This window comes from Macrotis lagotis, chromosome 3 (genome assembly GCF_037893015.1).
Source record: "Macrotis lagotis isolate mMagLag1 chromosome 3, bilby.v1.9.chrom.fasta, whole genome shotgun sequence".
Classification (NCBI taxonomy): Eukaryota; Metazoa; Chordata; class Mammalia; order Peramelemorphia; family Peramelidae; genus Macrotis; species Macrotis lagotis.
Window position 1 is genome coordinate 72,052,606 of NC_133660.1, and position 15,802 is coordinate 72,068,407.

General features: G+C 39.3%; 1 protein-coding gene across 1 annotated transcript in view; it reads right to left on the reverse strand.

Annotated features, from left to right (window-relative positions):
* WWC2 (WW and C2 domain containing 2) overlaps nucleotides 1–14,284 on the reverse strand; it is a 252,848-nt gene extending 238,564 nt beyond the window's left edge. The window contains exon 1 of the mRNA XM_074228913.1: nucleotides 14,078–14,284. Within this exon, the coding sequence (XP_074085014.1) occupies nucleotides 14,078–14,208 (131 nt within the window). The 5' untranslated portion in view covers nucleotides 14,209–14,284. The remainder of the gene's footprint in view (nucleotides 1–14,077) is intronic.
* Between the last annotated feature and the right edge of the window lie 1,518 nt (nucleotides 14,285–15,802).

The window sequence follows — 15,802 nt, forward strand, 5'->3', positions numbered from 1 at the left end:
GGGCATGATATTGAATACAGAAGTATATATCTCTAATTATGAGGCATGAGGAAAACCTTTCTATAGCACCTACAGACCAAAAAGCAAAGGAATGCTAGCTATTCTTATTAGGAAGATGGGGATGCCTTCAAAAATCTTAAGGAAGTTGAGAGAAGGGTTCAATATATAGAATGAAGGATGAGAAGTTAATTTTGGACATGCCAAATCTTTTCCTGGCGGAAAAGGAGAAAGGAAACGGTAAAAGGTACTTTAAACAACCAAGTTAACTTTGCTGTCTGTGAGTCTGCAATTGCAAACTAGGCCTTAACTTGTTTTGTTAAACATTTAGCCAAGTTAAATATTGTTCATAAAAGTCCAATCCTATGAGATTCACTATATCACTAAGCAAAAAGGTAGGGGGAAGGGGAAAAGAAGGAGGGAAAGAGAAAACAAACAGTCTATTTCCACTGAAGAAAGCAGGTAATAGCTAGGAAAGAAGGAAAAAAAAGTGAAGCAAACTCATGGTCACCAAGAACTATTGACATGTCAAGAAAGTCACTTAAATGAACAAACTAACCCAAAATCAATTTCTAGTCCAGTAACAGCATATAGCAACATGTAGATTACATGTTCATCCCTTTATTTCTTTAATTGGAGAGAGGAAAGTGTGACATTTTTTACTTTATCTTCATTAAGGATGGAGAAGGAACTAAAGATTAGATTAAAGTTATACTTTAAATGAAATTATATGCCAACAAAATAATTCAGTAAAATATAATGTAGTGTTGTATAGTGTTCTGAATTTCAATATCATTTCATAAAATTCTTTTGCCTAAATCAGAAAAAAATCATTAAAGTATATAACATTCTATAACTTGTTATGAAGCAAGAATTTTAAAGCAGGGATTCAGGGCATAATTTCTCTCTGTGCTCTAATTCAACACTTTTTACTTTTGTTTTAGCTAAGTGTTCAAGGATTGAAGTCCAATACTGCCACTGCCACTGCCACTGCCACTGCCACTGCGCCACTGCCACTCCAGGAGAAAAAAAAAGCAAACCAGACTAACAAAATTCTTTCTATTCCCCAATCCCTGCAAAAAAAAAATCTTCCATTCTACTTTTCAGTTAATAAGCATTTAATTTCTTTCCTTTTACACATTATCTCCAATTTAAAAGAAAAAAACACAAAAATAAGGAAATTATTTTTGAAGCCTAAAATAACATCTCTTATCAAAGTATCTTTATAATCTAAGACCCATCCCCAAACCAAAAATAAATTCATACCCCTATCTTAGAAGTATTAATAAAATCCTAATCTCTTTATTAACTTGATCCATGCTAGACTTTTCTTCTTTTATTGTTATTCAAACATTCATATGCTTCCTAGATTCTGAAAGTCATCCTTAAAATTTTACTCTTCCTTGTCCTTATCACTATGGATGCTACTGACAACAGTCATGGAAATAAACTTTAGAGAGAACAGTATTTTTCCCTAATTCAAAAAGCCTCAAACTTGTTACAAGTTAGATTTTTTTTTGTATTGCAAACATAAAAGATACATTTTTTAAAGTGTTGGTCTCAGATTCAAACTTCAAAACATTCCATGGCATTTCAAGAGGAAGTCATCCCTCAAAGCACCTCATACGTACACCAAGGTTTCTTTAGTGCTTTGAAGTAGGAAAAAAAAATGGGGGAAGTACCCTCCTTATGAAATGTAACATCTTATCCTTTCACAGACATATATAACTTGACTACAGAAAATTAATTTGGCCACCATGAGGAGAAAAAGAACATACTTCAATTTTACAAATGATTATTATGTTCTTAAATTACTGGTCCCTGTTAAAGGGACTTTAACAGTTAAGGACCAGTAATTATTCAGTTTTTATTATATAGATACATATATCATACATTTTAATTTAGTAATTATTTAAATCTTTAAGAATGAAATCAAGACCAGGAACTCTGTAAATGACTGTGAGGGGACAAACATTATCAGATTCTAGATTTAACATTGTAAAGGACCTCAAGGGCTAACTCTCTCATTTTACAAATAAGCAAATAGAGGCTGAAGAAGATTAACTTGTCCAAGAGTCCCACGGGTTCTAAGGGGCAGATGATCTGACTCAAAAATCAACAGTCTTTCCACACTATCATGCTACCCCCAAGTAAAAGCTTACCTCAACAAGTTTTTCCCAGGAAGTCTCTCACTTCTAAGGCCAGTCATGTTCAAGATTTTAAGTCAAATACAAAATCATTTCACTTTGTGTTTTCACTTATTTTAAGACCAAACTACCTTCTACCTTTTCAAATAATTCCATGCCATAAACCACATCTATCTATCTATCTATCATATATATAAAATGTCAGGGTTCAAAGTGAAAAAGAAAAACACTTTAAGTATATTCATCATTTATAAGCCAAAAATTTTATAATAGTTCCTCAGCAAAGCTGATAAAAAAGATACAGAATTTTTCACTAACCTTATCCAAATGCCCTCAACAATCTCAAAAATCTGTAAAGTCCAATATTCAGTTAAGATAAAATGTTTTTAACTAATCCTGTCCAAATACCCTCACCAACCTTAAAACTTTGTAAAGAACCAATAATTCAATTTTCATTTTATAACTTCTACCTAAAAAATGAGGTAATATTTGTAAAGCATTTATTAACTCAGTGCTTGTAGGTGTTTTAAAAAATATTTGTTCACTTCCCCCTCTTCATGTGTGTCAGTGATTGGAGGGCTAACTAATATAATAAAAGACAGGTGTAAACTGACTAAGCTAATGTGTAAGGAGTAACAGAACCACTTCCACCTTAAGTCTAAGAGACTCCTCCCATTCCCACTCTGAATGGGTGGTCACAACAAGAAAAAAAATGAATTTGAAAAATACATGGTAAAAAAGATCAATATAATCCATAAGACAAAGAAACTTCAGGTCACCCCTACAGAACCATATATCTTATAATCTTGCTATGTTCCTTCAAAAATGAATCACCCGTGTAGATGATGCTATCACAAAAAGACATAAGGTCCAAGCTGCTATGGTAAAGAAGACAACTTATGAAGGCATGAATACCTTATCTGATGTTAAACATTTGCTGGCACTCCATTCAGAATTTTACACTGTGTGTGTGGGGGGGGGGGGTAGCATAGAGGAAATATAATTCAAGTTTTAAAAAATTTAAACCCCCATTATGACAGCCTAATACACTGAGTAGAGAGCCATCTTGGAGTCAGAAAGACCTGAGTTCAGGTTCTCAGGTTGTGACAACATACACTTAATGTTTGACTGACCAAGGTTATGCCAAGATTCAAAGTTACAGAGGAAGTTCCCTCCATCAGTGAAATTATAGATCCACACCCATTATCTCAACCCCATCTCTAGGCATAATTTTATATGCTGAGGAAGCAAAACCAAAACAACTCCTGCCTTCAAGTCACTGAACTCTGCTCACAGATGTGAGAGAGACAGAGAAAGAGAGTCCACACCTCTCAGATTGGCCAGTATGACCAGGAAGGATAATGATCATTGTTGGAAGGGATGTGGGAAATCTGGGACACTATTACACTGTTGGTGGAGCTGTGAACTCATCCAACCCTTCTGGAGAGCTATCTGGAACTATGCCCAAAGGGCAACAAAAATGAGCATACCCTTTGACCCAGCAATACCACTACTGGGTCTATACCCTGAAAAGATGAGGAAAAAGGGTAAAAACATTACGTGTACAAAAATATTTATAGCAGCCCTGTTTGTGGTGGCAAAGAATTGGAAATCCAGTAAATGTCCTTCAATTGGGGAATGGTTTAGCAAACTGTGGTATATGTATGTCATGGAATACTATTGTCCTATTAGAAATCAGGAGGGACGGGATTTCAGGGAAATCTGGAGGGATTTGCATGAACTGATGCTGAGTGAGATGAGCAGAACCAGAAAAACACTGTACACCCTAATAGCAACATGGGAGTGATGTTCAACCTTGAAGGACTTGCTCATTCCATCAGAGCAACAATCGGGAATAATTTTTGGCTGTCTGCAAAGGAGAGTACCATCTGTATCCAGATAAGGAGCTGTGGAGTTTGAACAAAGTGCAAGGACTATTCCCTTTAATTCGGAAAAAAAAAACCCAGATGTCTTATGGTTTGATCTGGTTACCTCTGAGAATTCTGTTCTCTTTAAGGATATGATTTCTCTCTCATCACACCCAATTTGGATCGAGGTACAACATGGAAACAAAGTAAAGACTGACAGAGTGCTATCTGTGGGGTGGGGGTGGGGGGAGGGAAGCAAGATTGGCGGAAAACTGTAAAACTCAAATAATATCTTTAATAAAAATAAAAAAAAAGAGAGTCCAAGAAGACACAAGAAAATCTGAAAAAGAAAAATAACTGGCAGAAATGACCTCTAGGATTCCTTTACAAGCTTTCAAAAAAAGTGGCTCCTGAACTGAGTCATTTTTGTTGTTGTTCAGTCATTTTTCAGTTGTGTCCAACTCTTTAAGAGCCCATTTGGGGTTTTCTTGGCAAAGATACTGAAGTGGTTGGTCATTTCCTTGAGCAGCTCATTTTAAAGATGAGGAAACTGAGGCAAACAGGGTGAAGTTGACTTGCCCAGAATCACACATCTAATAAGGATCTGAGGTCAGATTTGAAATCAGGAAGAAGAGTCAGCAGGCTGAACTCTATCCAACTGAACCTAGATGGAATATAAAGACTTAACTAAATGGAAGAAGGAGAAATAAGAAGTGACAATATTCTAAGGCTAGAGAATGGGAACAAAATATCAGTGAAGAGGAATAATGTAAAGTAATTCTAGAAATTTAGGAATGTGAAGGATGCTAAAGTTTAGGCTAAAGTTTTGTGGAGGACAGGATTTGTGTTGGGCCTGGAAATAAAGGTAAAATTTAGATAGGTTAGAGGTGGGAATAGTAGGAATCCTAGGCCAGGAAAGTTTATGGAGTATGCATGGAACACCATGAGAAATGAGACTGACAAGGGAAGTTAGAGCCGAATCCTCAGAGCCCTGAAAACAGCAATCTTCCAAAGCACAAGCTTTGCTACTGGACTCATTCCTTGAAATCAGAGTCCAAGAAAGAAACCATTGTGGAGGAAGGACTCACTATGCCAGCTATCATCAATACCAACTGCTCACCCATTGGCACTACCAAATAGGTCAGCCTAAGAACCCTGTAAACAGCAATTCTCACATCATCAACCTTGCTCCTTTTAGAAATGCAACCTAGAAATTTTCCCTGCAAGTACTCTAGTCCTTCATGAGTTATAGCTAATGAAGAAGACCCAAAAAGGAAAGAGCTTAATCCAAAAAGAAAAGCACCTGACCCAGAAGTCCAGGGAACCCTGAAATGGTTGAATATCAGAAAACTATAAGGTTTTACTAAGAGAAATGACCTTCCAGAAGATGCCATTTGACTTGCAATTGAAACTCCTTATATGTTATATATAATGTGTGTGTGTGTGTGTGTATTATATCTTAATTCCAAAACAATCTTGATGAAAAATGTTATCCACCTTCAAAGAAAGACCTGATGGGGTCCAAATTCAAATGGAAGTATACTATTTTTAACTTTATTTTTTTCAGAGTTTTTTTGGATTTGTGTTCTTTTACAACATGACTAATATGGAAATGTTTTGCTTGATTGCACGTACATCAAATTGCTTGCCTTCTTAATAAGGGGAAAGAGAGAAAGGGAGATAATTTGGAACTAAAGACAATTTTTAAATGAATATTAAAAATGTTTTTTACATATAATTGGGGGAAAATGTAATATTAATTTTAAAATATTTTTAAAATATGTGGGGTCTCTCCCTGTTAAAAAGGGAACTCCTGGCTACTTTTCTAATCACATACCCAGGGCTTAACATAATGTTTTATAAACAATAAGCACTTAATAAATGCTTTTGTTTTATAAACAATAAGCACTTAATAAATGCTTTTTTATTTATTCATTCATCATTAGAGTACTCTGACTATCAGGTAAAAAAGTAAAATTTCATTCTGTAACCAATTGGAGGTTGTGGGGGTGGTATTAAGAGCCAATAAATGATACAGTCTCATTTATTCTTTAAGATTATATTCACAGTAGAGTATTGGAGGGATGGTAAGTAGAGAAACTTGAGGCAAGGTGATTATTGTCACAATATTGTTGAGGTGAATGGAAAACTTTTAATAAAGTAGTGATTCTAGAAGATGTAGAATCAATAAGATTACATGTAAGTAAATAAATATAAAATACCCTTCTTGTATATTATAGGTACTATATAGTACTCAGTACTCTATAATAACTCGAGTCAACGAAAGTTTCACATAGACCAAAAAAATTCACAACATAACTTTTTGTTGTAGTATTAAAAAAAAGGGGGGAAAAATGTGTTTTCAACAGTTGACGAACAACTGAACAAACCATGGTATATGGTATATGAATGGTATATGAATATAATGGTATATGAATATAATGAAATAATACTGTACCATAAGTCATGATGAATACAGGAATTCCAGAGAAATATATTAAAATGTGTGAACTCATGAAAAACAAATATACACAATAACTACAATAAAGTAATTGAAAACAATAAAAGGAAGGTGAATTTAGATTAATTGCAAAAAAACAATCTTAGAGCTAGAGAACAGACAATAAAATACTTTTTCTCTGTAGAGAGGTAGGTTTTAATGAAAGCAAAATATTAAATATTCTGTCAGCCACAATCAATTTGTCATTCATTTCGTTTAACTATTTCACTTTGTCATTTAAGAGAATTCAATTGGGGAGGGAATAATGTGATCAAATGACTACAAAAAAAAAATTAGACAAAACCAAGAGTAAACTCTTTTGTTATAGTAATACATTAGAAACTCCCCAGCAAATACAGGAGTAAAACAAGATTGCCTATTCTATTATGTCATTATTTGATAAAGTTCCATAAAAATAATGATTAGGCTAAAACAGCGAAAGTGCTAAGAAAGGCAAAAAGAAAACAAAGCTATCCCAAATTGCTGATGACAAATTTCCTAAAACTCCTAGGGAACCAAAAAAGAAACTAATTAAGACAGGTAACAACTTTAGCAAAGTAGTAAACTTCAAATAAACCCAGGAAAAAACCAACAGCTTTTCTCTCTAATAATAACAAAATTCAAGCAGTAATAGTAAGAAGGGACCGACTACCAAAGCATATTTGATAACTGTATAGATTATGGTACAAAATATTTTTTTTTTTAGGTTTTTGCAAGGCAATGGGGTTAAGTGGACCCAAGGCCACAAAGCTAGCTAATTCTTAAGTGTCTGAGGCCGGATTTGAACTCCGGTAACTCCTGACTCCAGGGTCAGTGCTCTATCCACTGCGACACCTAGCTGCCCCACAAAATATTTCTTTAAGAAATGAAGACCAAGGGGCAGCTAGGTGGCGCAGTGGATAAAGCACCGGCCTTGGAGTCAGGAGTACCTGGGTTCAAATCTGGTCTCAGACACTTAATAATTACCTAGCTGTGTGGCCTGGGGCAAGCCACTTAACCCCATTTGCCTTGCAACAAAAAAACCTTAAAAAAAAAAAGAAATGAAGACCAAAAATAGATGGTGAAATATTCAGAGCTCAGCATCATCATACTTATAATATCAAGGTTACTGCTATGGCAGTAGCATTTTCATGCTATACCAACCAAACCACCAAAGAGATACTTTACAGAACTCAATAAAATGACTATTTCATTGAAAAAAACAAAAGGAATATACTAGAAATGGATACAAATAAATGAGGAATAACACTTCCAGATTTCAATTATATAATAAAACAGTTCTCATCAAATCACAGTTGGTGTTGGTTTAAAAATAAAAAAGTTGAAACACTACAGGATAAAATAGACAAGAGAAATCTGATTAGATAAGAGAGAATCAAAAATAATAGAACTCATTAACTCGGTGTTCAATATTCTAGAAAACACAAATTACTTAGGAAAGTCCTCTGCATTTGACAAGTACTGTTAAAGAAAACTAGAAAGTAGTCCTGCTTAAGCTTAGAACAGCATCTTATACCATTTGTTGTCATTCAGTTGTTTTAATGATATCCAATTCTTTGTGACCCCATTTTGGGTTTTCTTTGGCAAAGATACTAGAGTGTTTGTCATTGCCTTCTCCAGTTCATTTTACAGGTGAGAAAACTGAGACAAACAGGGTTGAGTGACTTGCCCAGGCTCACTTAACTACCAAGTGCCTGAGGCCAGATTTGAACTCAAGAAGAGTCTTCCTGACTTCAGGCCTGGAGCACTGTCCAATGTGTCACCCAGCTGTCCACCTCATACCTTATTCCACAATAAATTCACCTTAATATTACATTTCATACCATTAAAAAATTAGAAGACAAATATATCACATGCCTTTCAAACTATAGGAGTTGTATTTATAATCAATTAAGGGGAAAAGATCATTATAAAACATAAAAATAGATAATTTGTTTGAAATTGAAAAGATTTTGCATAAGTAAAATTAATGTATCAAGGATAAGCAGAAAATATCAAAAAATCTTTGAATCCAATATCTCTGATAAGAGTATGGTGCCCAAAGTACCTATTGACCATGAACACAATTATAAGACCTAAAGCCATTCCCAAAAAGATAAATGGTAAAAGATATGAACAGAGTTTTCAAAAGAATTATATAGTATTATATCATATATTCTCTATATATACATCATATATTACTCAAAGAATAAATAATATATATTTATATATAAAAATATAATATATAATATGAACAATATAAAAGGATCCTCCAATCACTGACAGCAGAAAAATGGAAAGCAAAATACAACTCTGATTTTTATTACAATATGGGCAAAGTTGATAAAAGAGGAGAATAATTACTGCCTTAGACGATTTTGGTATGAAGGGCACCCTGTTGATGGGAGCCATAAATTGCAAAATCGTTCTGGAAAATCATCTGGAGTAAAGCAAATAAAGTCGATTAAATGTCTATGCAACATTTGATCTAGGTATTCAACTTCTTAGAATATACTCTAGAAAGGCTATTGGCAAAAAGAAAGGTTCTATATACAATGAAATATTTGTGGTAACCAAGCATTGGAAATAAAGAAGATCCTCATCAATTGGGAAATGGCTAAATGGCTAAATAAATTAGAGTACATGCTTGATATAGAATATTATTGTGCTATAAGAAAGAATGGACACAATAATATAGAAAAGTTACATGAACTAATGCAAAGTGAAGTAAGCAGAACCAAGACACACACACACACACACACACACACACACACACACACACACACACAAACACACAATAGTATAATAATGTAAATGGAAAGAACAATCATAAATCAATTGAAAATGAATATTGCAAAATTAAAAAGAACAAGCTTGGACCCAAAGAAGAGATGAGAAGACATCTCTTCCAGACTTTTGAGAAGGGTCCACAGGTTTAGAATATTGCATATAATGTCAGATTTTTTTTCAATGTAATGATCGAGCTAGTTGACTTTTTTCTCATATTCTTTTTTTTTTGCTTAAAAATTTTCTGTTATATGGATGGATATTTGGGAGGAGAAAGAAAGATAAGGGCAAACTTGGTGATAAGAAATAAAATATCAATAAAAATCAATTAAAAATAAAGAGCATCAGCAAAACGTTAAATGTTTAATCAATTAAGTAGATATATTTAGAACAGAAATTGAGAAAAGGCCAAGCAAGCATGGCTAAGAAACAGGAATGAAGGTAGAAGGAAATCAGGGCAATTGCCAATTTCAAAGACTTAACACTTTTTTTTAATTCATCAGATATATTAGCAAACAATGCTTTCAACATTAGACACTTCATAAATGTTTGCCAAATTAACAAGAAATATTGGGTCCATCCTTGTCCTGTCCACCTTTCCCAATAATATGATATTAAGACACATAGCAGAGTTCACTATCTGGAAATATCAATAACTGCTTATGAGAACCAACTTGTGCCCTCTGCAATCCATAGCCCTTGCTTAGTATTGCCTCACCATGATGACATAAGCCCATTACCACAACAGATTAGTAAATGGTTTCTCTCAACACTTCTCTCAAAACAACTAGCCACAAGCCACAAAAATAATCAGAAAACCAAATGTTAGATCATATCAGCATCAATGAGATGTAATTTTCTGTAGTGGAGAGCTGATTTTATAAACAGCAAAATTATTGTCACTGAGTAGTGCTTAAGCTAAAAGTAAATTAGAAAAGGCTATGACTTCATTCTGAATGAAAAAAGGACTCCCATTATTCCTTATAAAATTCTTCCTGTTCACTCCTTACTCAGAAATATTTAAGTTAGTTATATCTTTTTTTCCCCCCATAACAGTCAAGAAGACCTAGACCATTGAGAATGTTCCATGATCCACTGTAAGATACCAATCAGAACTAGTAGGAAAAAAGACAGGTCATCAAGCATTTATTAAGCACCATTTTCAGGGAGGAGAGGATCAAGGAGAGGGTAGAAAAGAAAAATTGTTATGGACATCATAAGGTAGGGAGGAGATGCAGCGAATACAATACCAGACCTGGTGACAGAAAAATCAGTTCAAATCTAACTTTCAGATATTACTAGTTATACAACCAAGTCACTCTACCTTTGTCTCTGTTTCTTTATCTATAAAATGGGGAAAATGATAGCATCTACCCCTCAAAGTTGTTGTGAGGATAAAAAGTCACAATATTTATGAAGTGCTTTAAATATTAAAATGCTGTACAGGGGCAGCTAGGTGGCTCAGTGGATAAAGCACCAGCCCTGGAGTCAGGAGTACCTGGGTTCAAATCCCGTCTTAATAATTACCTAGCTGTGTGGCCTTGGGCAAGCCACTTAACCCCATTTGCCCTTGCAAAAAAAAATCTAAAAAAAATGCTGTACAAATATTACTGTAATTAAACATATAGTTAAACTATTTAATTTAAATATTAACATTTAATATTAAATTAATAGTCATGACTATTTAAATGGATAAAGAAGCAGGTTAGTCATTTAAATGTACTATTGTTCAGACATTTCACAGTCATGTTGAGTTCTTCATGAATCCATTTGGGGTTTTCTTGGCAAAGATACTGGAATGGTTTGTCATTTTCTTCTCCAGCTCATTTGTCAAATGAGGAAAACGAGGCAGAATTAAATGAATGACTTACCCAAGGTAAACACAGTTAGGAAGTGTCTGGAGCAAGATTTTGAATTCAGAGCCTTCTGACCCCAGGACCAATGCTCTATTCACTGTATCATATAGCTGCCCCCAAAGATAATATACAATAGCATTTAAATCTATTTGTAAAATATCAAATCAACTGCCCTATTTACTGTTCCTCCAAGGCCTCCAAGCCTTTTCATAGGCTATTCTCCATCCCTTAGAATGCTTCCCCTTTTGAATAGCTGCCTTTTGGAACTCCTGGTTCCCTTTAAAGGTCAATTCAAGAGCCAATTCCTTCAATGGGTCTTCCGTGATTCCAACAATTCTTGGTCTCTCCCTTGGCACCTTATATTGATTTTGTATTTATTCTACTAATTTATTATCTTAACCCAGCAGAAAACATTAGCTCCATGAAGAACTGTCTCTTAATGTTTTTGACACCAAAGATCTACACAGCGTCTAGAGCATGGCTGCTTGCTGCTTAGCAGGATTGATGAAAAAATAGTTACAACAGCTGCCACCTCTTACACCGTTTAACAAAAACGACACTTCATTAGTTATCCTAAAAAAGGACCACAATCAAGCCAGGAATTAAAGTTCTGTCAACACTGCTCTTACCTCAGGGAATAAATTAAAACCCTAATACTTAGAGCAAAAAAGTACTCTTCAGAAGTAGTCGCATCTGTCCAAATCTCCAGAGCATCATGATACTAAAGTTATATGGACCCACATCAGACAAAAAGATGCACTTGTTATTTATTTCCCTGACAAAATTCAAGAGAATTGCTAATCCAATAATTATTTAAAATAACACAGTCTGAAGAATTTAAGAAGCATTGATATAGATAAGCCTAGTCATATAATTGTATTCCACTTTCCATTTCCTTTCCTGAGGCATTTGCATTTGCTTGCAATCTTTTTTTTTTTGGTAAATACAAAAAGGAGGATAAAATCTAAACAGCAAGCTGAAGCCAAATAGGTCTTAAAACACCCAAATATTTCAAGAATTTACTGAAATTTCAATAAGTCACAATTACAAGTATTAGAAAAACAAAAATTATCCCACAAATGTTGAAGGCAAATATCTAAACAGGTGCATCAATGACAAAGTTCCGTGGATAACAACACAGCGGACATTGACTATCTGTTAAGTAGTTTCAAAGTCAAACAATTCCTTTACAATGTTAAGTTCATGGCAATACCTAAGATGCCTGGAGAGAGCTTTAGAAGGTGTGATGTTTGTCAAAACTTTCACTCTGTGGGAGTGGGTGGAATTTTGAGAAGACCAAGGTCTTGCACAAGTACTTTCTAAACTTCAGTGAGGAAACCTAAGCTGATACCTTCATGGATAATTTACTAAGGATTGTTCCATGAATTTATAATGTAATTTATAACTTTCTTATAACTATCTTCAGCGGGCTTCACAAATAATATATGAGAGACAGAGGCAAACTACAGTATAAAGGATAACAGCAACTATATTCCAGGGCTGTTTCTACTTCACATCTTAAAGGTGGAAATTTAGAAAGGGAAACAATTTTAAGAGTCTGGTTATTAACTTCTCTGAGCACATTCCAAAATTAACTGAAGAAGAAATTTCAGAAAGAAGTAAAAAGTCCAAAAGGGCTGAGTTATTCTTGATTACTGTTTATCATCATCATCATCATCATTATTATTACAACTGGCAAAATCACCCTTTTAGAACTAAAACCAACCAACTTACTCTTCACAAAGGGAAAAAAGTAACAGAGGTGTAAAATGTGAACTCTAAATATTACTTCATTAAAAACCGAGTTCCCAAATGACTTAGACATATAGCTACACATATCCCCATATATAGATATAGATATAGATATAGATATATGGATGGATGGATTAGTTCCTTTTCCGTGTACAGGCAAGGACAAAACAGAAACTTCCCCAAGATCTGGAATGGGAGCTAGGAGCTGTCTCCAAAGGCTAACAGATCAACAGGTCTCCATCCATCAGCCACCTTGGCTAAAGGGCAGTTTCAGGATCTGGAAGATAAGGGAACTGCCCAGCTCAAGATCTCACACGCTACTTACTCTAAGGTCATGGGGCACAGAGTCTGCACTGCTAATGGGAGGGCAGTGACAGTCCAGTCAGCTTACTGAACTGCGTACACTCCACGCTCTTAGAAGAGTGGGCACGTTTTCCTGGGCTCAATCTTGTCAGCAGAGGCTTGCTGCCCAAGTCTGACTTCTAAGGGGTGGCCGGGCTTGGGCTCCCAACGGCCTCTGGTGGTAAACCCCAACGGGGAGGGAAGGGAGGGGGTTAGGAGATGCTACTGACAGAGAGGTCTACAGGTACCCCAGGAACTCAGCGCCCCGTCTCCTGCACTTCACGTCTTTTGTTTTGGAAAGCAAAGCGTCCTCAGCACTCCGGTCTTCGGCCCCTCACCCTGGCTCTCTCGCCCTCTCTTTGTGACTGCTGGGAGCTCGGGGCAGGCGGAGGGCAGCACAGCCAGCCTGACATCTCTCCCCCCCGGCCGAGTCCCGCTTTTGGTCCGAGAGGAAGCAGGCTGAGGGCAGCGCTAGCTGGCTGTCCAGCACGGCCCTGGCAGAGGCGGCTGCCCACCCCGCTTCCCCCCGCCGGCTCCCGCCTGCGCCCCCGGCGTCCCCCGGCTCCCGCCTGCGCCCCCCGGCTCCCGCCGGCGGGGATGCCCCCGCACTCCCGCTTAGGTGAGCGTGGGCCCCGCGGAGCGGCGCGGTCCCGCGGGGCCCCGGCCGGCTCTCGCGCAGCTCCACGCCCAGCCCGGCCGCCCCCTCGGGCACCCCGCACCTCGCCCCGCAGAGGGCAGCCCCGCGGCTCCCCGGGCTCCCGGACAAGCCCCGCGGCGGCGGCAGGACCAGCCCGGGAGCAGGAGGGGAGGAGGGGAGAGGACCCCAGCCCGGCGGCCCGCGTCCCCCACCTGTCCCGGGGGTCGATCCAGCTGGTCTTCTTGGTGTTGTGGTCGATGTAGAAGACCTTGCCGTCGTAGTCCCTGGCCTCCTCCCAGCCCTGGGGGAGCGGCAGCTGCCCGTTCCCGGCTTTCCTAGGCATGGTGGTCGGCGGCCCCACCGGAGGACAGCTCCTCCATAGGGACCGGGCAGGGGGCACCGGGCGGGAACAGAAGCACGGCCGGGCCCGGGAGCCCCGCGGGCACCGCACGGGAGGGGCGGGGCGGGGGGCACGGGAGGGGAGACCCCGACCCTGGGGCTGGAGGGGGGCCGCTCAGGAAATCCTGCTCCCTGCCCTGCTTGGGATCAGTCCACCATGTCTGCTTCGGAGCAGGAGACTGATTGGGATGGTCCCCCTCCTCCTCCTCCCCCTGGCCGCTGCCTCCGCCTCTTCCTCCTCCTCCTCCTCCTCCTCCTCCCCGTCCCCCCGCGGGCCGCCCGACTCGCCGCCGTCTGGGCTGGGATCCGGGAAAAGCAGCGTCTTCGCGGCGGCGGGGGGGGGGGGGGGGGGGGGGGTCTTGCTGATTTGCATAGGATTAGGGTCCTGCCCCGCCCCCGCCCCGCCCCCTGCTCATCTGCATGCACATTCCTCGCCGCCGCATTCCTGGGGCTTAACCCTGCGGCTCCCGCGACCCTCAGCAGCGCCCCGGGCCGTCTCTGCCCCAGCCAGGGGTCAGGGGAAAGGGTGGCCCAGGCTGCGGGGAGAGAAAGAAAGAAGGAACGCTTGAGACCTACGCGGTCCTCTCCTCTCCCCCTCCTCTCACAAAAACCGAAGCACCTCTCTTCTTGCCCCCAGGATTTGGAATGGGAGAGACTGAAAAGGGAAACTATTGCATTTCCTCCCTCTCTCCTCCCAAAGCCTTTCAATCTCCCTCCTGGTTCCTGAAGGAACAACAGGATCCTGGAGGTGGAAGGGAAGGAAGGGGAATCTCCCTTTCGGAAGAGAAAATCCAAGGCCCACCAAAATTCCCAACGCCCAAACGGAGTCCAAGTCCCCGCCCAGCCCCCACCGCTTCCCTTCCCTTCCTATAATCCGGTTTCTTGGTATGCCGTCCTTTGGGAGAGGAAAGTAGGAAGCTGGGTGCCCTTGGGGGGAGGGGGAGGGTAAAACCCTGGGCACTGTGGTGGCTAGGGCTTAAGAGGTTTACTTTTCATGAATTTCCTTAAAGCGCCCTCCCTACACTCGGTTCACTTCTGAAAAGGTGAGCCTTGTTTCTTAGGGGAGGGTGAACAAGCCTTGGCAGTGTGGAGCGGGGAAAGGCTTAATCCTGCCTACATGCTGTCTACCACACTACCTCTCCTCCGTCTGTTGGTGGGGTTCAGGTCCTCCCCAGGAAGGGACAAAGGAAGCCAAATTTGGGAAATCAGTTGCCCGATCAACTCCTCCCCATTGGTGCCAGGGCTAGGAGAGGAGCAGGTCAGGATGCCATCCTCGTACTCTAATCTTCAGTTTCTAGGAAGCCGGGCAGGTTGATGAGGTCCAAAGCAACAGAAAATTCCTGCTATGGTGTGAATGTTCTCATTGTTAACCAGGCAGCCGAAGTCAGAAGATCGTCTCCTGCTTTCACTCTAGGACAATTCTATTCTAGCTGTAGTGGTATTTCAGATTGAGAATGCCTCACGCCTTGAATTTTGTAGTACAGAGAGATCCCCTAGAAAAATGGTGGGGGGGGGGTAAGAGGGAGCTGGGTGCAATC